Source organism: Vulpes vulpes, chromosome 4, assembly GCF_048418805.1.
Source record: "Vulpes vulpes isolate BD-2025 chromosome 4, VulVul3, whole genome shotgun sequence".
In the NCBI taxonomy this organism is placed as follows: domain Eukaryota; kingdom Metazoa; phylum Chordata; class Mammalia; order Carnivora; family Canidae; genus Vulpes; species Vulpes vulpes.
This window is the reverse complement of record NC_132783.1, coordinates 96,803,067-96,824,910: the sequence shown is the minus strand read 5'-3', so window position 1 is coordinate 96,824,910 and position 21,844 is coordinate 96,803,067. Positions and strand designations below refer to the sequence as shown.

The following is a 21,844-nucleotide window of genomic DNA, read 5'->3' as shown; positions in this document are numbered from 1 at the left end:
CAGGAGCACGAGCAGGACTCCCCCCAGTTTCAGCAGAGGCCGGGCCTTCCTGGCCCTCTTCTAGGGATCTGAGCCTTTGAATGCTATTGTTGTTACTTCCAACACATCTGCTGCCAGGTGCTGCATCGGTGAAAAAGCAAATCAGTGAGGATTAGATGAAACAAACTGCTAATTATCAAGCTATATTGTGAAGTCACCAGTGATTTCATTGGTAAGGCTGGCTCTAAGGCTTGCCTGTCTGTCCACCCACCCAGCCCTGCCCACTCACCCAGGCCCTGGGTGGAAGGAGCAAGGCCACACTTCTATTCTCAGTGGCCTGCTGCCCTGGCCCAGTGTTCCAGATGTGTAAAGCTGCTGAAATCGATCTCGGAGGACAGGTGGCTGGGAGTGGGTGGGTGCCAAGGAAGGAGCATGAGAGACAGCAGGAGGATGGCATGAGGATAGGCCATACTCATCTCCTTCCTGTGCAGTCGGACCTTCGATGCCAGCAGGGCACGCCTCCAGCCCTGGGAGGTACTATGTAGCAGGTATACTTCTCCGTGATTAACTAACCCCCACTCTGTTCCCAGTGCTGTGCAGCACTCCACAGCAGCCTCCCATCAGCTTCCTCACTGGTCCTAGTATACCTTTCCTTACCCCTGCTCCCCATATTCCAGAATATTTTTCCAGGGAGTTTCCCAAGTGGGTATGTAATGCTGTCAGTCCCCTGTTCAAAACCTTATGTGAGGGGGATCACTGGGTGGCTCAGCGGTTGAGCATCTGCCTTTGTTGCAGGGCCTGATCCTGGAGTCCCTGGATTGAGTCCCACATCAGGCCCCTGCATGGAGCCTGCTTCTCCCTCTGCCTGTGTCTCTGCCTCTCATTCTCTCTGGGTCTCTCATGAATAAATAAATAAAATCTTTTTAAAAAATTAAAATAAAAAACAAAACAGAACAAAACAATCCGTGGCAAAAATGAATATAGAGCCGCACTCCGAGGGCTGGCAGCACTGGGGGAGAAATGGCTACAGCTACTGAAAATGTACACTGGAGCAGGATTTAAAAAATAATAATAATCTGGCAATATCTGTTCAAATGAGAAATATACTCAGTTGGCTCCAGCGATCTCAGTATTAGAAATTTAACCTTTAAAATCGGAGTTTGAGGGGTACCTGGGTAGCTCAGTGGTTGAGCATCTGCCTTCAATCCTGGAATCGAGTCCTGTTTTGGGGTCCCCACAGGGAACCTGCCTCTCCCTCTGCCTCTCTCTCTCTGTCTTTCATGAATACATAAATAAAATCTTAAAAAAAAAAAAAAGAAATTAAACCTTTAAAATAAGAGTTTGAATCTGAAGGTCTGCAAGGATTTCTTTTCTTTTCTTTTTTTGTTCAAGAATTGTCAGTAGTGGGGTTTTGCCTGGCTAAGTCAGGAGAGCATGCAACTCTTGATCCCAGCCCAGTTGATCTCAACTCCCAGTTGTGAGTCCCAGACCCACATTGGGTATAGAGTACTAAAAACTAAAATAAAATAAGGAAGAGGAAGAAGAAGAAGAAGAAGAAGAAGAAGAAGAAGAAGAAGAAGAAGAAGAAGAAGAAGAAGAAGAAGAAGAAGAAGGAGAAGGAGAAGAACTACTGTTGGTAGTACTAACACTTTTGGAAAAATTTTCTGTCAATAAGGAAATAGTTAAACGAACTGCAATACATCCTTATTATGGAGTACAGAAACAATGGGTTAGATTTATGTCTACTGAAATGACTAAGTGTCTATGACATGAATTAGACAGGAAAGCAAGTGATGGATACCTAGGTTGATAGAGTCACCTCTATCGTCAGTTTCTACCTTTATTTATCTAGGCTATTTTTGTATTTGTCTATCATGAGGAATATCTAAGGATTCACATGAAATTGTTAACCCTAATTATACTGATGGAAAGAGAATGAAGAGATTATTAATTGCTCACATATCCGATTTGTTTTATTGGTTATGGTGAATATCTATTGCTTCTAAAATTGTAAAAGGAGAATTTAATGAAAGGTGACAGAAAGAGAGGAAAGCAAAGGAGGAAAGACTCTTCAGCGTCTCACCAGGGTTCTGGCTGTGCACCCCATCGCCCTTCCCCTGGGCCTGCGCCTCTACTTCCTCTTGACTCTCTCGACACTCAAGCACACAGACCTTGTGTGCTTATCCCTTTGCACATACTGCTTCCTTTGCCAGCAAGGAGCTCCCCTTCACAACCTGACAAATCCTTCTCGGATCAGTCCAAATGCCACCTCCTCCAACAGCCTTCTCCTGTCCCCCAAGGTTGAGGGGTCAGTCCCCTTCTTGGCATCCCACCATCCCTCACGTCCCCTGTCCCTTTGGGTACCACGTTCCATTGTATCCCATCTTTGGGACACATGTCCCATCTAAGGGGAACACACCTAGGGCCTCTCACCTTTACACTGATGCAGAGAAGCCAGAATTCCAGATGTCTATGGAACGTTGCCTGGTTTGTAAATGTGGGCCACTTGTCCCGATGGGTAATAAACTGTTCAGGCAACATCACGAGTGTGAAGGGAAAGAGTTCTGCCAGCCGTGGCTGGCATTGCGGCGGTCGTTTGACGGTGCGGGGGTAACTGGGTACTTGATAAGCTGTCTCCCCATGGAGTGGGGGACTCGAGAGGGCAGGACCTGGTAGGCAGCACACGGAGTAACACGGAGGAAAAGCTGCCCGAGGCAAAGGGAAGAAGTGAAGGGAGAAAGGGAGTGGAATAGGGAGGGACGATGAAAGAAAGAGGAAAGGACAGACCAGGCAATGTGTTTAATCATTGTTGAAAAGGACAAGTGAAAACAGTTTCTGCCCTATTTGCAGTTTACAGGTGTCTTCATTTAGCCTAGTGGCATTCTACGAAGATTCTGAAAGTGGCCTCCTGGGAAATGACAGTCTGCGTAGCAGGCACTAAAGCTGAGCTAGTTAAAAACAGGGTAAGTGGGGATTCCCGGGTGGCTCAGCGGTTTAGCGCCTGCCTTCGGCCCAGGGCGTGATCCTGGAGACCCCGGATCAAGTCCCACTTCGGGCTCCCTGCGTGGAGCCTGCTTCTGTCTCTGCCTGTGTCTCTGCCCCCCACCCCCCGCCCCGTGTCTCATGAATAAATAAATAAAGTCTTAAAAAAAAAGAACAGGGTAAGTGATTTCTAAACAGAACTCCCGCTTGCAAAGAATTCTTCTCCTCTTTTACAATTACTATTAAGCTAGTCAAGAGCCTGGTCCAGGGGAAACAAGTGAGTGTTTTGAACAAATTCTCCTATCTATTGTTTACTAATGCTACAAACAACCCCGTCCATCCAATGTGGTGTGGTTCTCCATCTACTATCTCTGTAGTAGATTCCTCCCTGCAAACGAAGAAGATCGGAATGATCAGTATCCCCATAGCTTTACAGATAAGGAATCCAAGGTCCAGAGAGGGTAAGTAACTCGCCCAAGGCCATCCAGCTAGGAGGAGGTGAAGCAGCATTCCAACCAGACTTGATGCTGTTGGAAATGCCATGCACCACCCCCCCACCACCACCACCACTGCAACCCCTGTAAATCAGTGTTAAGGCAAATTTCAGGCATCCACCTACCTGATTGTTCCTTTGTCAAAGAACAATCATTAGGATTGTTGGCCTTATCCCAGCACCAACAGTGGTATTCTTTAATTAATGTTTAACTTTAAATAAGCTTGTTTTAAAACCAAAAAAAAAAAGAAAAGAAAAAAGGATTTATAAAGGGAAATTTATGTTGCAGTATCAGCCAACAACCATAGAGGGGTTAACTCTGAAAATAAGTAGAGTGGAAGCAACGTGCTGTTCTTTTCCAGCTAGATGCTCTTCCCTCCTAAGATCTCAGGCCTGGCCCTTGGTGCACAGGACGTTAGCAATCATTTGTCGAGGTGTTCAAGTTGTACCGAGACAGTCTCCTGAGTGTAATGGGAGGATTCACAGATCCCTGAAAATGGAGTAACTGCCTTGCCATGTGCCCAGATGTTACTTCATGCTGGGTCCAGGAACTCTCAAGTCTTTTCTCTGAGAAGGGCTGTGCCACCAGTCAAGCAAAGCTTCCCTGTGCGACCAGAAGGCCCCAAGGATACTCAGCAAGCATAATTTTCATAAGCCTCTCTGCCTGCAGTTGTCTGCACCAGCAGTGTTGACGCTAACCATATCATTAGCAATTATTCTCAGGGTTACCTCCAAGACCCCTCTTCTGCTGAGTCAGATCCCCTGCCATCTCACACAGGCGACCAGCACAGGGGGACATGCTGGCCTAACTGCTCTTCCCATTTTACATCCAGAAGCCCACTGAATCCTCCTAACTCCCAGAGATAGGGATCATTAGCCCCAGTTTTCAGATGGGGAGAATGAGGCTCAGCTCGGAGAAGTGGGGGAACTTGTCCCGGGACACACAGCTGGTACAGGATAAAGCGGGAGGTCCAACCAGAGCGCCTCCTTCCCCACCTCCTGTGATCTTTCCACTCAATGTCTCTCTCCACTTTCCTGGAGACCTCGGTCTGTTGGAGGGGTAGACAGAAGTAGGAGCAGACTGAACTTTTCACTCACCCACTCCCTGATCATAAAGCCACAGCCCTGGGAGGGACAGGAAATGAAACTGTACCCCCTCATTTTGCCTGTGAGGAAAACCAGGGACCCTGAGAGAGGAGGGGCCTGCTTAGTCACCAGCAAGTGAGGCACACAGGGGATCAGAACCCTTGCTTCTTGGTCAGCAGCCTGTCCCTTCACTCTCCTGCCCTCCCAACAGGGACTGGAAGTCCATTTGCAAAGAGCCCTGAGCCAGGGAAAGGTGAAAAAGGGGAAAAGTGCCAATTTTATCAAGCTACAGGACATACAGGCTATTAAAGTTATGAGCAGAGGGAGGCCTCACTATATTTAAAGTTTGTGGATCTAATAAAATTATTTTTCCTACTTAAATGGTAGCAACTACTCTTTGCTAGGTTTGGAGGGGGGTGGAGGAGGGTGAAAGAATGACTTACTTGTAAATAACACAATTAAAAAGCGAAATTCTATTTATCTAGACTTTTTCCAAGTCTGAGATTCAGATTCCCCCCATTATTAAAATGAAGATAGTAACACCAGCTACTAGAGAGAGTTCTAGGGAGGATTCAATGAGTCAGTGTGTGTCTCATGTGGAGGACAGGGTCTGGCACATAGTAAACGTTCAATAAGCGTCCATTACTATTATTAGAGGCAAGAGAAACTCAGTTTACATTTTTCTAAATATATTTAGGTCTTTTTTGCTTCCTATTGCGTAAGCACACTCTTGTCTTGTAAAATCTGGGAAATGCAACAAAATCATTCTAGTACTAAAGGGAGCAGGGTGTGATGTCAAGTGCCTCCCTGTGTCAAGCCAAGGGCAAGAGAAATGCAATCTGGAGATAAATAAAGGGAAATCAGTTTGGAAACAGATTCACCTAGAGTCCAATGCTGACTGGTTCACTTAGTTCCTGATGATCTTACGCGGGTGACAACCTCCCCAACTCTTTCTCCACCAGTGAAATGAGTAGAAGTGGGAAGGTCAATTCAAAAATGGTAAGTTAAGGGTTTGAGGTAGAATGAGCTCTATTTTTCTTTGTGGACAAGGTCAATTCAAAAATGGTAAGTAAGTTAAGGGTTTGAGGTAGAATGAGCTCTATTTTTCTTTGTGGACAATCAAAAAACTGTGTTCCCTCTCACCTGAATCCAACTGTCAAGACACAGAGACCACTCTTCACAACTCAAGGTCTTCTCCAAGTCACTGGGGAAGCGACCTTCCGGAGTCCTGTGAGCAGCCCCCACTTTCTCCACCAGGACTTTGATTCCTGGTTGTATTCATTTAGTCAACTGGTGTTTACTGAGACTTTCGCTGTGCTAGTGGCTCTTCTGGGTGCTAGACACAGTTCTGGTCACAGGGACTCTGAAATCAGACCCCCGTGGATCCAGGCCCAGGAGCCCAGGCTTCATTCACATCCAAGGGTGGCAGAGGCTGGAAGGTGCAGCTGGGCTCTGGGGCCTCAAGCGCTCTCCAGGTTGACGTTTTCTTTGCTTTTTGTTTTTAACCTTTGGCAAGTGGCTGTGCCTCTCTGAGCTGCAGTCCCACCTTCAGTGAAATGGGGTGATGGACTACGGATGGCAGAGGCTGAGAAGGACTAGGGAGAGTGAGGAATCTCCATGCCCCAGTGCAATCCAGAGGAGCAAGTCAGGTCTTGGACTTGAGAGTGCTATGCCATGCCTCCAGCCACCCCCACCACCACCAGGGTCTTCCCGCCGAGGTGACCCGCTGCCTCCTCCCAAGACTGACACACAAGCCTGGGGCCCAGCTCCAGGGTCCCAAACCCACCCCTAGAATTGACTAACAAAATTCGGAATTATTACTTCTAGGTGTCTTTATCCCACAGGTAAAGCGAAACTTGCTTACTACCCATCAGGCGACTAGGGGTGAGGGCAATTGAAAGAGTTTCTGTCTTAAATATATATATATATATATATATATATATATAGATAGATAGATAGATAGATAGATATAGATATAGATATAGATATAGATATAGATAGATGTCCTTTGAACATCTCCCCACATTTCCTTTTCCCCTCATCTCCCAAGCCTCCTCTCCACCCCCCAAGTGGCCGAGGTTTGAAGCTGAAACAATTCTGGCAGCCACCAAATAAGAAAGATCAGAGATTCCTGCCCAACTGTCTGGGGACTCACAATCCAAGGTGCCCTTTCTCAATGTCCCCTTGCTAGTTTATTTAGCCCATCCCAAACTCAACTGTCCCACCTGTCAAGGTGGAAGAAAGTGGAAATAGTGGATACTTCACGGCTGTGAGCAACAGCAGATGCCTCCCCTCCCACCTTTACAGCAACTTCTGCCTCAGGCAAAATACATAAATTTTAAAATCAGCAAAACCCTGGTATTTACTAGTTGTGAGAAAGTCTCATCGAGCCCTAAGCTTCAATTTTCTCCTCCTTTAGGGACCAATCGGGGCCTCTACATCATAGGGTTGCTTGAGGAATAAGAGAGAGCTGACAGTTGCTGAACGCTTGATGGGTGGTTTTTCTGGTTTTACAGATTGGCAAACTGAGAAGGGGGTGGGCAGAGATTTGTGAATGGCAGGGCAGGATCCTCTGAAGCCATTCCGGATGGCTAGATTGGTTCCTTAGGACTGCTGGCACTCAGTTTCCTGAAACCATTTCTTTTGTGCAGAAAAATCAGAGCCTGGGCCCTACTCCTGGGAACCTCCCTCTGGTTCAAGCAGGGGTTGGGAAGGTGCCAGAAAGCTGTACCCAGGGGCTGGGAAACAGAAGTGACTCGGAGGCAAGCCGTTTGTCCATAGCATTTCTTCTTCTCTTCTTCCCTCAGTCCTTATCCCTCACTCAACTGAATTACCAGTCTGCTTCCTTTGGAAGAGGTGGGTAGTTATTCCCATTTTACCAGCTGGGGTGGGGGTGGGGGGTAGGGACAAAGCTGAAAAAAGTTGCAGACTCAGGCCTCAAACCATTCAACATTGGGTCACTGGACCCCAGATGTGTGTGATCCACCAAGCAGATCCATTGAAAAGGAGGTAAAAATATCAATAATGATTTAACAAAGGATAATATCCAACACTTACTGATTGCTACACATTTCCATAGGACAGACGAGGAAACCAAGGACACGGAGGCATTCATCCTGAGTTCATGAGAAATGTGTGGTTCGACCCTGTTTTAAAGCCAGGTCAGCTCCAGGATTCTGGACAGAACTGCTACAGCCACTTGTGAGTGTGGCGCTTACTGAGGCCACTCTATGGTACTTGTTTTTCTGGTAAGGCCTCTCACCCAGCAGCAACCCTGTGAGCTGCCTTCTGGGATGCCCCTTCTCAAAGAGGTTACTGAGGCCCATTTGTGGATACCAAATGGTAAGATGAAGGGCCTGGATTTGAATCTATAGCTAAGAAGGAATGGAACTGGTAGCTCTTTCTCCTTTCATGACTGTCATGCCTGGGGAGGGGGGGGGGTGGCAGGGGAACAACTGGAAGTCTCCCCAGATTGGCCATCCCTCTCCAGGCTGCGACGGGGTCACCAAGTGGCCCAGCTGACTGGCTGCTGCCCTTTCTTCTCGCCCTCCCCCTGAGGGCAGCCTCCTTGTGGGCTTCTTCCAGGGCACCGAGTCAAATTAGGCTCATCCCACAGCAGATCTCTGGCCAGCCTCTGCCCTGACTGCGCCTCGAAGTCATCTGTAAAATGGGAATCGATGCAAGTTCAGGCTTCAGGCAGCCTTGTGCAATCGGCAGGGCGCTTTGGCAAAGGGCCCTTCTCTCCGGTCCCTGCTGGGGCCCAGGTCGGGAATCTCAGTGGGCAGGGGCGTAGAAAATCGGTTTGAGCGTCCAGAACTTCAAAAATACGGGCTCTGTCCCCCCAAACAACCTCAAGCAGCAACCCTGCCTGCCGGCCCACCCCTCCTCCGCTCCGTAACTCTGAAGGTGATCTCCTAAGTAAGTGCCTGGAAATATGCCCGCCCCCTACGCTCTGGTCGTCCTCATCCCTGCTTCCCGCGGCACAGGTAAGAAAAAAGCTCAGAGAGGACCAGCCCTCTCCCCGCGGTCACACAGCGCGGGCCGGGGAGGGTGGGGGCGAAGGGGGAGCAGCGCCGTGGAATTCCAGGCGGACCTTGGCGCCCGCGTGTCTGCCCGCTTCTGATACCGGGTTCGGAAGAATAGGCCGCTAACGAGAGGCCCATTAGGAGGAATTGTCACTCCTCTGGGAGCGAGGTTGTCCCATTAGGGCGAATTGTCATTCCTCCTGGAGCGAGGTTGTCCCGGCTCCGCGCAGGCTGAGTGCCGGGCCGAGAGCAATTAACGCGGCTCCGGCGCGGGCAGCCGCCTCTGCCCCGGGCAGCGGGGGCGGGGCGGGCGGGGGCGGGGCGCCCGGCGCGGCTGGAGCCGGTCACCCGGCGCAGCCCCTTCCCCCGGAGCCCGCCTTTCATCTCCCCGCGCCTGGCGCCTGCCCGCAGCCCTGGCCCGTCGACAGCCCCCTCCTCCGCCCCTCCCCCGCCTCCCCCTGGCCGCCGGGATCCCGCGATCCGTCCCGGGGCTTGCAAACGCCGGGGTCCGCGCGCGGTCCCCCACGGTTCGCAAGTAGGGCTTTTGCACTGGGACCTGCGGCGCGCGTGCGCGGCTGCTGCTGGGGGGGACCCCGAGCGCGCTGAATCCCCGGGGAGCGCAGGGCTGTGGAAGGACGGGGGTCCGTAAGGAGCGGCCCTGGGCTGCGCTGGGGGACCCGAGGTGCTCAGCTTCCAACCTGCGAGGCTCTGAGAAGCGTACTCCGTGCTTCCTAGCCTTAGGGTTTTCACCGTAAAATGGGGAAAATAATCTCCGCCCGGAGCGGTGTGTTGGGAGAAACAAATGAGATCCTGGACGGACAGGCACTGAAGTATCTCGCAGAGCTGACGCTTGGCGCTGGTGTTCCACCCGAAACCCCACGGCCCTTCCTACAAATACTGTAGTTACGTCAACGTCACCGAAAACGAACCTTTCTATACCAAGTGTCCCCTAAACGCCCAAATCAGTCGTCCTCCAAGGGGCTACACCTAAACGGCGACACTATTAAGGCTGCGCAAAATTCTCAGCCCGGGAGGTTTTACGAAGAACATATCCTGAGCTCCGTGAAGGCTGGCGATGAGCCTCATTTTAGGTTATCCAGCAGGGAGAAAGAAGTCGACAACTAGCTCTGCTGCTGCTTTTGATGCGTCATATTCTTTAATTGGTCCCCCACAGCTTCTAGTTACTTTATGTAGCCTATTGAATTTAACTACTAGAAGAGCCGTCCAAGGTAAGGGTTATCTCTCATTTTAGAGACAAAAAGCTGATTGAGAGAGGCAAAGTAACGCGACCGAGGTCCCGCGGCCGGGAAGAGGTGAATAAAATGGTCAGAAAATGCAGCCGACACAGAAGCAAATGCACCGATGGGGCTTTCCATAAAATGCTAGAATTCTGTTGAGGTTCGACCTTTTTTTCCCAGCAGAACTGAGGCCCTTTCCCGAATTTTCCCACCCCAGCAAGGAGCTGGGAATGGAGAAGGCAGAGAAAAGGTGGGCAGGCTGATTGCCCTCTGGGCATCTTTCCTGCTCATTTTATGGCCAGAGTTTGGCACCCTGGTTTTGAATACCAGATATTTATTTATTTATTTATTTATTTCTCTCTCTTTCTCTCTCTCTCTACTAGTTTCCTCTTTCTAGCTTCATAATTTTCTTTCTCTGTTTGGACATCAGGACCTGAGAGTAGTGAGGGGAACCTGGCTTCTCCTGTCCCAGAAAAGTTCATATTTTAAAATAAAAGAGCTCTAGTTGTCTAATCTATATTTTAAAAAATTTTCCCAGGAAAGAGCCTGTGTGCCCCTAAATTGACAAATATTAACAGTGAGTTTTCAGGAACAATTATAAAGCAGTGGCTGGGTACAGCCCAACTGAAAGCTGAACCCTTTTGTATGTACACTTTGGCAGCTTAGGGCTAAACGAATTTCAGGTTTGCTTCCAAAATATATAGCCTGCACCTTGCTGGGTACCTCTAGAAGGCACAGAACTTAATCTGGATTTACCTGAACTGTATTTGAGATGCATATCAAGCCAACTATCATCAAGTATGACTCAAGGGGGAAATGCATACATCTCCAGATAGTTTAATTTTTTTTTTTTCTAACTTTCTTTGAGCTTCTAATTTGTTGGGAGAGGTGGAGGCAGGAAGAATGTGCTTGGTGGGAGAGAGACCCAGAGGCTTTAGAAAACTGTGGTTAGGACTTCTTTGCCTTTTAACTTCTTAAGAATCATTTCTAATAAAACTGAATTAATTGGCCAGTGCAGACTGTCTTTACCCCTGAGATTCGGATCATGCCTATTCTGGGTATCCTCCGCCAGCACAGTTTCACTCCAGGCAGAGGTTTTAGTGCATCAGAGAGATGGGTCTGGGGGTCAAGTTTCTAAGACTCTTGAAGTGGGAGGTAGCCTCCAAGTCTTGATCATTTCAGTAATTAAAAACAATGTCCCTTCCGTCCAAGGCTCTGGGAACTGTTTAGCAAGCATCTGCTGTGTGCTAGGCAGAGCTGGGAGACTTCTATTTTATCTCATCACTCCGGGTTAATCGTTGAGATATAGGGAAGAGCAGCTGCAGTCTGGAAAGAGTCATTTGAAGCACTTTGGTCTTGGGCTGGCGGCCTGTGGAGAGATCCAAGGCCTTTGCGCACTGGAAGCTCCCTCTCCCCTGTTCCTGGGCTGGTACAGTCATCACTAAGGCTTTGAGATGTAATTACCCAGGGTATAATTTGGGGCGGGGTGGGGATATGTATGCTTTTTTTTTTTTTTTTAAACCAGGTGCATTGAATAAAAATGTGCTTCTCAAAAATGTACACAGGCCTGGGGTGTGCAAGCTCAGAGCCCGGTATTTCTGAGATTTATAAGAGGAAGGGAAGCACTGGGTATTATCAGCGCCTTTTCCTTCCTCCTCCCCCTTGAAGGCAAACACTGGCACCCAAACACATGACAAATATAGGCTCAAATAAACGCAGGAACACACAATACACATAGTCCCGAGAAAAAAAGGTCGGATCCGGATGTCGCCCAGAGAAGTGATTCAAGGGAAAGAAAACACGTGGATTACAGTTTTCTGAGGGTGCGCTGGTTTTGTTCCGAGTGGAAGAGATGGGGGGGCCACTGCTTTACCTTTTCCTGTGGGAACCCATTGGAACACCAGTCCCTGACCACCTTTTGGGCTCTCCCAGGCCCTTCTTCTAGGGGAGTTACAGTAAGAGCTGTAGAGCTGGGGAGCTTTTGCCAAGGGCCAAATACTCTTAAAAGCTCCATGTATGTATTACTGCCTTGAGCAGGGATGCTGGCCCGTGTTTTCAGCGCTGAGTCCTAAAGTTGTAAAGTCAGCCCAGTTTCCACACGTAGTAGGCGCCTCACAAACGTCGCTTGCAAGGTCAGTTGCACATTTTTAAACGTGTTCTGGCGGTGGGCGTTGGGGGCAGTGGTCTGGGTGCGAGGTGCCTTTTCAGAAGGGGGTCAAAAAAGAGAAGAAATGGGACTCGGCGAACTTCCTCTTTAAATAATCGGCCTTAATTACACCATGGACTTTTCAGTTTTGGCGTGATTATAACCCTTGAGGGATCGCCTAATAACAACTCTGCTGACTGCTCCTGTAATTAACTCCTAATTTATTTCAAACAGGGGTGGGGGGGAGGGAAGGCCCCGGCCTCTTCCTGGAGGGCCAATCAGAGGCGAGCGTGCGTGGCGTCAGCGCCAGGGCCGGCGCCGATTGGCTGAGCCGAGTCTCCCACTTCCCCTCGGAGGAAAGGCCCGGCTCCCGGCGCACCCCTCCCGCCTCCCCCCAAAAAAGTTGGAGTCGCCGCGGCCGGGTCGGCAGCGGAGTCGCGCGCGGGCAGCTACGTAGGGCAGGGGGGTCATGGCTTCTCCGTCCAAAGGCAGTGACCTGTTCTCGTCCGATGAGGAGGGCCCGGCGGTGGTGGCCGGGCCGGGCCCGGGGCCTGGGGGCGCGGAGGGGGCGGCCGAGGAGCGGCGCGTCAAGGTCTCCAGCCTGCCCTTCAGCGTGGAGGCGCTCATGTCGGACAAGAAGCCGCCCAAGGGGGCGTCCCCGCGGCCGGCCGAGGGCGCCTCTGCCGGGGCGGCCCTGCGGCCGCTGCTGCTGCCGGGACACGGCGCCCGGGAAGCCCCCAGCCCCGGGCCGCCGGGGAAGCCCTTCGAGGCCGCCTCGGTCAAGTCGGAGAGCGCGGAGGACGGAGCCGCGTGGATGCAGGAGCCCGGCAGATACTCGCCGCCGCCAAGTGAGTGGGCGCCCGGGGGCGCGGGGTGCGGGGTGCGAGCGCGGGGTGCGAGCGCGGGGCGCGGGTGCGGGGTGCGGGTGCGGGCGCGGGTGCGGGCGCCCCTCTGCCCGCCCGGCCGGACAGCGAGCCCCGGAGCCCCCGCGCCCCCACCGCCGCGCAGCGGAGCCGGGACCGCCCCGGGGTGCGATCGCGCGGCGCGCCCGGGCCCGGCTGTGCGGGGCGCCCGACGCGGTGGTCGTCCTCTCGCCCCGGCCCCGGCGCGCGCCCCGAGCGCCTTCCCCACTCCTGCCCCCCTGCCCCTGCCCACCGGGTTTCGTCTGCAGAATGAAGAGGGATCCGCTTTTCGTGAGCTCTCGAATAGGTGCCAGGCGGAGGCGGAGGCGGAGGTGCCTTCACTTCTTTCAAAGGTCACAGCCCAGCGAGATGTCCCTCCTCTTAAGGATAAGACTAGCTGGAATCTAATCCCGGGTATTGGGTAGAAATCATCACCTTCCATGGGGCCCAGGGAGGGGTGGCGGCAGGACCGATGCCCGGACGAAAGGTCTCCCTGCCGTCCCGAAGCCGGCACCTTCGCCTGGAGCGGGCTGGGGTCGGAAGCGCGCCGGCCCCCTTGGCTCTCGGCGGTAATTAACGACATTCCAGCGGCGCTCGAGAGTTGACAGAGTGATGCTCATTAGTTCACCGGATCGTAATAGTGGCTGGAACCCCGAAGTGTAGGTCGGGGCACGGGAGCGGTGGTGATTCCCTCTGCAGGCACCCGGACTTTAAGAAGGCTGAGCTTGCCTGACCCAGGTCACCAACAGTGGCCCAACTGGGCCAGGGGCCCCAGTGTCCACACTCTGGTCCTCTGCCTGGTGCCCTGACCACTTCTGATCCCCCACCCCAGAGAACCCACACACACACCTACACCCCGCTTCCTGCCAAGCGGAAGGATGAGGCAGGATGGCAAGCAGGCCCAAGAGAATTGATTTTTTTTCCTCCAGCTTTAGCACTCATTTTTGGGCCTGGGTCCTCATGCAATTTGTCCCTATAGCTCCTTTTATTTCTGTCTCCTGGCCTTTAAGATCTCTGTACTCCGTACTGCCCTTTAGAAGAGGTGAGAAAGAGGGTCTGTGGAAGGACTTTTTCCAAAGCTGGGAGAACCACACCTTCCTTCATTTCCTTCAGTTAGCCCCCAAGACTGAGATGCATAGTATTTTGTGAACAAAACAAGGCCATATACCCGGGAGGCAGTGGCTGTCCCCTCTGGCATAGCTCTCCACCCTGTTAGAAACTCTGAAAGATTCAAAGGGTGTGGAGATTAAGGACTCAAAGAATTTAAACTCAAGTTTGCACAGTGCTTTATAGCACTTTTCACCATATTATCTTATCTGATCTGAGTGGCAGCAGCCAGCCTCCTGGTAACAGACAAGGACATTTCAGCAGAGTTCAGAGGAATCAGCACACACTGAGTTTGGGCTTGACCAACCACCCCCCCCCCCCAAACAAAAACAAAAACGCCTTGGCAATATTTAAGGATCACCTACCTAGTGGTAGACAGGGCTCTGGGCATTCTAAAATTTAGTACTCTGAACCACAAAGCACAGTATTATTTACCCATTTTATCGGTGGTGAAATAGAGGCTCAGCCACTTTAAGGAACTTAATTTGTTAGACAAATAATTGAGTGCCCATGTGTTTCTAGGCCTGGGTCAGTGCCCATCAGCACACCAAGGATTCAGGCCTTACTGGGAGCGGGTTTCCAGAGGTCTGAAGTCCCCACTTCCTTAGGCCTTACTTAGCATTGGGAGATGTCAATTCCGCACTTGCTCTGTAAACCCTCCCTTTCCTGCCCCACAGTGAGGATGAACTTCCCCCCCTTGAAGGCCCTGGATATGATCTTCCCAGGAGGAAAATCCTAGATTCTGGAAAAAGGATTTAATTTTAAAACAAAAAGCGGTTCATTAGTGCTCTGGGCCTAGAAATGGCGGTGGAGCCCTGTGGTTGGAATGGTGGATCCAAGGAGCGCCTAGCCTAGCTCGGGAGCCTGGGGCAAGAGGGAGCCACAGGCCTGGCCCGGTTTGTTATTTGGAGGAAGTAGGGTAACTTGCTGTTTTGCTTTGTATAATCCGCATCCATCCTTTGACTGGTTTAAAATGGGGTGGGGGAGGTGGGGAATGGGAGGAAGCCTCTTCACTTTATGGCTTTGACACACGTGTGTAATCTCTCTATAGCCTGGATTTCATAGTTCAAATGCAGCCTTTAGGAGCAGCTGGGATGACCGTTCAGGGCACAAAGTTCTTGAAAACATAGAGCAGGATCAAGCCTCAAGCGCAGACACTAGGAGCTTCCTATATGCGTTGAGACAGTGGGGGGTTCCTCCAGCGAGCTAGGTCTGGGTCTGGTTTGTGAAGGGTGAAAGCAGGTCTTTGACAGTGTTGTTAATTTGTAAATTAAGAAGTAGGTGCCCAAACTCTCTGGCTTATTTAGGGATTAGCATATGCAAAAGTCTAGACTTCTGTGTACCCATCCCTCTCGGATTTCTGTTGATCCTAGAACTTAAGACCTCTTACTTTTTAGCCACTACAGTGATGGTTAATAATGTCTCACTAGGACAAATCCCGTTCTTGTTGGAAAATGGAGGATGGGTGGCACTTGTTGTGTCACCCTCAAGTATGAAGTGTAAACTCTTTCTTGGGCCATCGAAGTAACTAAACAAGAAATGCGACATTCTCCCCATGGGTACTTTGGAGTTACAACTGTGGCTACTTTTGGAAAATTAGCATAGCTCATAAAAGCCAAATGCAGAAAATTAATTGTTTAGCATTCCATCCCACAGTTCTACACTCCTGCCCGCCTCCCCCCCCCCCCCCACCGCCTCCCTTTGAGGAAAAGAAGCCCAAAGTTAGTTGATCTATGGAATCACAAGGATACCCAGTCCTACAACTTCATATAATTAAATCCATTTTAAATATGGATTTAAAATGGCTGGAGGTGGTTGGACGGCCTTTATTTTGCTTGTTATTCCCTCTTTCTAAATTCTGGCGACAAACTAATCATTTACACATTTGCTGTAAACCAGAGAATGGTTAGAGATGACTAAAATGTCATCACATGCTCTCAACTTGGAGGCAGCATGATTTCCCCTGACATTTACATTTATGAGTAAGCTAATTTTTCCCTCCTTCTTAGTAAACTTTATATTACAGAAGCACCCGGCCAAGAAACTTATCCCACATCCAGATCTGTAAGATGATGTGTTCAGGTTTTATAATCTGTAGACTGGATGGAATGACAGCCGTGTGGTTGTTTATTGCGTGGGGCTGCTCCCAATCCGGAGATGCTATTAATTTACCACAGACCTTATCTGCGCGATTATCCTTCATAAATATGCTGATGTACTCCCAACTTTTCCTGGTGTGGAGAGGGGACCAACCCAGTTTATATAGGGCCTTTTGTCATTTTTCTTCTTACTGGATTAACTCAGCATCTTAAAGGAGTGAGGGTTGTCATGAATCCAGCCCCCCATTTTTAAGGCCCAGAGAAATTAAGCTCCAAAAACATGGAGTTTTGTTTCTTGGAGTGCACTTCAGCTCCCCGGACATCAGTTCATTGATGTTCTAGTTCCTTCATCCATCATGCCATGTTTCCCATATAGAAAGTTCTGTACGCTGTTAAGTTCCCAAACTTTTTATAAAGACTCAATTTCTTAAACAAAGATATTTATCCATTTAAATAGTGTCCTTCTGTCACTGCCCCCCCACCCCCACCGTGGATTTGACGACTGGGGCGGCCCCACACAGGCACACCTGGGAGAAAGCCACCTGTGCTAACTGGCTCCCTCTCTGTTCTCTAGGACATATGAGCCCCACCACCTGCACCCTGCGGAAGCACAAGACCAATCGGAAGCCTAGAACGCCCTTCACCACGTCGCAGCTCCTCGCCCTGGAGCGCAAGTTCCGCCAGAAACAATACCTCTCCATTGCAGAGCGCGCGGAGTTCTCCAGCTCTCTGAACCTCACAGAGACCCAGGTTAAAATCTGGTTCCAAAACCGAAGGGCCAAGGCAAAAAGACTGCAGGAGGCAGAACTAGAAAAGCTGAAGATGGCTGCAAAACCTATGCTGCCCTCTGGCTTCAGCCTTCCTTTCCCCATCAACTCGCCCCTGCAAGCAGCATCCATATACGGAGCGTCCTACCCTTTCCATAGACCTGTGCTCCCCATCCCGCCCGTCGGACTCTATGCGACCCCAGTCGGATATGGCATGTACCATCTATCCTAAGGAAGACCAGCTCCATGGACTCCGTGATGGATGTTTGTTTAAATGGGTACCCCTTCCCTCTCCAAGAAGGCAGTACCAAGCCAGTACTCCTGCTCTGCAGACCTTGCATGCGCCACCCTAAGCAGCTAGGCCTACGGGGCCACAGACATAGTTTGAATTTGTTCTTTAGGCTGGAGGCACCAAGCTCCATTTTCTTGGTGTAATCTTCTAGATGTCCCCTTTTCACAAAGATTGGCTCTGATATGGTTTTATATATAAATATATATATATATAATAAAATATAATGACATTTTTATACAGCAGACGTAAAAATTCAGATTATTTTGAAAGGCAAAATTTATATGCACATGTGTATACTTTTTTCTCTATATCACCTTCCTAAAAGACTGCTTAAGTCCATTTGTTTTTTCTTATAAGAGAGACCAATTATTTGCTAAAATTTCTGACATTTGGGGATTTTGATGGGATGATGGACTTTTGCTGATGGAAAACAAAAGTTAGATTTAGGCACACTGCATAGGAAGTAGATATGGCGAGATTCCTCAAAGTGATGAGGATACATTGTGTTTTTGCATTTTTACATACATTGAAAAACTCATTACATACTACCGTATTTGGCCCATATGTTTCCCCTCTATCCACATTGTTACAGATTGTTAAAGTTTTAATTCCCCCCCCCCCTTTTTTGGTAAGATCAATAAAAGGGGGATGAGAAGAATCTTGAGAATGCCTTGAGGGTAGCGTGGGACATGGAAGTACTTCCTAATTCCTCTTCAGGCTGTTGCTTAACTCCATTTCAGATCATTGGAGAGTAAAAAGTTAATGCACATCGTGGAATTGATGGTTTCTGTGAAATACTAGGTACAAGTCATTCCTCACACATTGCAAAGGTGATTGGGGGCGGGGAGTGTAGTTAATTCTCTGCTTAAAAAAATAAATATATTGTAACCATTACCTATATGCTAAATATTCTTGAACAATGAATAGATCCAGAAAGAAAAAAAAATCATGCTTTCTCTGTGTGTGTACCTGTTGTATGTGCTAAACTTATTAGAAAAATTTATATACTTTTTAACATGTTGGGGGCAGAGGGTAAAGCCATGTTTTGACTTGCTAAAAATGGTGTTGTCAAACAGCCCATTTAGCTCCCTGGTAATTCATCTTTCCATCTCCCCCCCCCCCCCCCCCCAACACCACCCAGTATACGTTTATCCCTTTGAAAGGGTGCCTTGTATAATTTTATATATTTTATTGAAGAGTTATTTCTTATCTCTTATTCTGAATTAAATTAAACATTTGTTTTATTGCAGTAACGTTTGTCCAAACACAGTTATTTTAAAGGATGCTCTCTGTTCTTAGCTGGGTTCAACTCAAAAACGCCACCAGGATTGGAGGAGGGGTTTTTTTCTTATGATATTAGTATGAATCAGTTAAGAGTTGTGCCCGGATTCGGCCTTGGGTGAGGGAGTGGATTGAAAATAGCCAACGAAATACTTTTCGAAATGTTTTCCTCTGGCAATTTGTGTTACCCATGGAAAAGAAGTGGAATTGCTATTCGTTTTTCAGACTCTAGTGAAAGATGAGCTTAGAAGTGGAGGGGCTGGGGGATGAGAGGGTTGTAGATGATCAAGAGAAAATCTTGAACTTGAAATCTCCCAGTTACCAAAACAGCAACAGATTTAAAACTGGGGGGAAGGGATCTATAGCTCTTTGCAAATGGAGACTGTAACTAGATGCATTCCCTGGTTTGGGGGGGGGGGGGTGGCGGGGGTGGATGCCTGCTGCCCTTTCAGGAGTGTGTCAAATCGCATTCCGTTTACCATTCCTAACTCCTTCCAAGGAGATGGACCCCGAACAAATGCTCTTTTTGCTTTGAAGGGGGAAGGTGGTTCATTCAAGTCCCGTTTGCTTTGCAGCCTCCCTTTCCCCTGGGTACAGAACAGGGTCAGACTTGAGTTTTGAGGCATCACTATTTAAAAAAAAAAAAAAAAAAGTCGGCAATGGATGGGAGATACTGAGAAGGATCTTAAGTTACACTTTTTATTGCACAAATAAATCCGAAGTGGCTACTGATGATACCTTTGGGAGGTCTGTTTTCGGATGAGAAGCTCCAGTGACCCTGGGAACGCGGGCAGATGGGAATGGAGAACTTGAGGAAGCTGAGCGGTGGGGAGACCGGCACCGGGCATCTAGAGGACTGGCGCTTTCGTCTCTTTCTCATTGCTCCGACACCCACTTTGGAGGTGGGCGCCAGAAACTCCATTTATTTCCCGGTCGGGTGAAAGCTCCCAGGGTTGGGGCGAGGAGTCTGCGATCTCCCAGCTCGAGCGCCGAGCGTGATCCAAGCCCACGGACCTGCTCCGAAGCTGGGAGCGGATTCCTGGCTGCTCCACCGCTGCGCTCCCGAGTCGAGCCCCCAGGAGTGTCCCAAACCTCCCCAATTTTCGCCTTTGCCATCTCCCTGGGCCGTCCCAGGCCGAACTCCTAATCCGGGTCCGGAATCGCCATCCTCATTTAGGGGAAGCGTTTTGCAAAGGCCAAAGCCGTTCCCGGTTTCGTCATCAGCCGCCAACCTGGGTCCCTAATTAGCCCGTCCACCGAACTTCCTTCCCGGCGCCGCTCGACCCCGCAGCCTCCGGCGATCTCAGCCAGGGTTGGGGATCGGGAGACTCCAGCTCCGGGTTAAGACAGCTTGCCCCCGGGAGGAGGGGTTCGCAAGCCAGGTTGCGACTAGGAGAACCGGCTGCGACCTGCGTGACCAATGGGGTGGATCGGAAAGGGTCTGGGCGATTTGCCATTACCCCAGTCGCCCCAAATTCCAAAGGAAAACTGAGGCCGGGAGAGAGAGAGAAAAGTGACTGAGGCTCAAGCATATACACCCCCGCGCTACTGGGTTGGATGGGGTGACCGAGGTGAGGATGCGGCCGGCGCTGGGACTCGGACCACAGCCAGAGGTCCCGGCCCCGCGGCGCGCCTTGCTCTGGGGCGCCCTCCTCACCTCTTGCCCCGCGTTCGGTCGGCGGTCGCCAGAGTCCCAGCCTTCGTGGGGCTTGGCGTGCCAGGCGGTCCAGAGCTTCTAACAAGCTGCAGCGACAGGAAGACCCTGACTCCTCCAGGACTGGCGCACTGGTGCCTGGGGAATTAAAGCCTAAGATGCCAGTAGCCTGCTGGCCTTGGACATCCTCGCACAGGTTGCCAGAAATCTGGTACACAATCCCTCCCGTCCTCCCTTCCTTTGAACGCTTTCATCCAAGCTTTTCCAGAAAGAATGCTCTGCTTTTGGGAAAGGGGAAGAAAGGAGAAGAAATCACATTTCTTGAGCTCCTGCTAAGTGTGGCCAGAAGCAGGCATTTTCTCGCACTTAATAGTTGCACACTCCTGCGGGAGGTGTCATTGATGCTACTTTGTAGTTGAAGAAACAGGCTCAGAGAGGTTGCTCAGGCAGGTCACAGAGCCAATAAGTGGCAGCAGCAGAATTCAAGCCCAAGCCTGAGCCTGGCAGCAGGCATGAGGGCCAGGGAAGCCCTGCGGGAGCGGTCTTACACCTAATGTAGGGGCCTCCAGAGCTCCCCAGGTTCCCAAGCCCCCTGAGAGCCCATCCCTGGAGCATCTCTCTCTATCCCCTTCCCCAACTCCCTGAGGCCTGGTGGAGGGGGGGCTTTCCACTGAGCGCCTGCTTCTCCATCACTGGGGACCAGAGACTCAGCCACACCACCCTCCCCCCCTGCAGCCCTGCAGAGGCAGTGCCGGGGCAGGGCCGGCAGGAGGTAGGCAGCGAAGGCTCGGCTGGCTGAGAGCAGGCGCTGGCAAAACGTCTGCCTGACCTGACTGAAAAGAAGATCCTTGCCTTTGAGCAGAACCTTGTCTGACCGAATGAAAACTCCCACGGCCATTCTTTGCTATAAAAGACGCTCATTTGCCACGGGTTGGAGAGGCCATTCCCCCACCCCCACTCCCTCTCCGCTGCTGGGTTTGGAATAAACATAAACCTCATTTATAAAAGAACCCACGGCACACACACACACACACACACACACACACACACACACACACTCTCCGAAAGCATAGGGCCCAGTTGGTGAAGTTGATTGTGCCTGTGTCCTTCCTTCTTCACTCTCCGAAAAAAAAATATTTTTTTTCCAGATTGGTGATGCTGTAGGCTTCTTTAATGAAATTGGTCAGAGAGCAATGAAGAAAAGTCTGCTGTCAATTCCTGGACCCCTCTACCCCTCTCCCTCCCTTTGCCCCCTCCCTACCTCCTCCTCCTTGCTAGAAACTAAATAAAAAGCAGTAAAATTACTTTCCAAAATAGCCTGCTTCAAAGCAGCACAGAGTACCAGGCTTCGGGAATCCTGAGTCCTGCCTTGATAAGGCTCATAATAATCAAATCCAAACTCCATCCACCTCCTCTGACTCTTTCCAACCTCCTCCGGACCCCTCTGCATTTGTTGATGAAAACACTTTGATGTCCTGAGTCCTCCAAACAATTATTATTATAATTTTAAACAACCTGGTATTTTCCATTACTAACGGCTCGAGCTTTGAAGTTACACCTCATAATTTCCTAAATTAAATAAATCATTTTAAGTTTGCACTGGGAGGCTTTTAATAGCAGAGAAAGGAATATCATTATCTTATTGAGACCCAATTGTGGTGGCTCCAGTTTGGCTGTAGCTAGGGGCAAAGTAGGCTCACTCTAACAGACATACTTTATTAACCTCCCATAACTCTTGAAAGAACATTTTTATATTTTCTTTGATTTCCCCCCTCCCTCTCTTGTTTTAAAGC

General features: G+C 50.0%; 1 protein-coding gene across 1 annotated transcript; it reads left to right on the top strand.

Annotated features, from left to right (window-relative positions):
* The first annotated feature begins 12,333 nt into the window (after positions 1 to 12,333).
* Positions 12,334 to 18,365, top strand: MSX2 (msh homeobox 2). The gene is made up of 2 exons (XM_026010290.2): positions 12,334 to 12,797; positions 16,632 to 18,365. The coding sequence occupies exons 1-2, from the start codon at positions 12,419 to 12,421 to the stop codon at positions 17,054 to 17,056; spliced, it is 804 nt and encodes a 267-aa protein (XP_025866075.1). The 5' UTR covers positions 12,334 to 12,418; the 3' UTR covers positions 17,057 to 18,365.
* The last annotated feature ends 3,479 nt before the right edge of the window (positions 18,366 to 21,844 follow it).

Coding starts and splice junctions, on each gene's coding strand:
- MSX2 (XM_026010290.2), top strand. CDS start 12,419: ATGGCTTCTCCGTCCAAAGGCAGTGACCTGTTCTCGTCCGATGAGGAG. Junction 12,798..16,631: donor CAGATACTCGCCGCCGCCAA/GTGAGTGGGCGC, acceptor TCTGTTCTCTAG/GACATATGAGCCCCACCACC.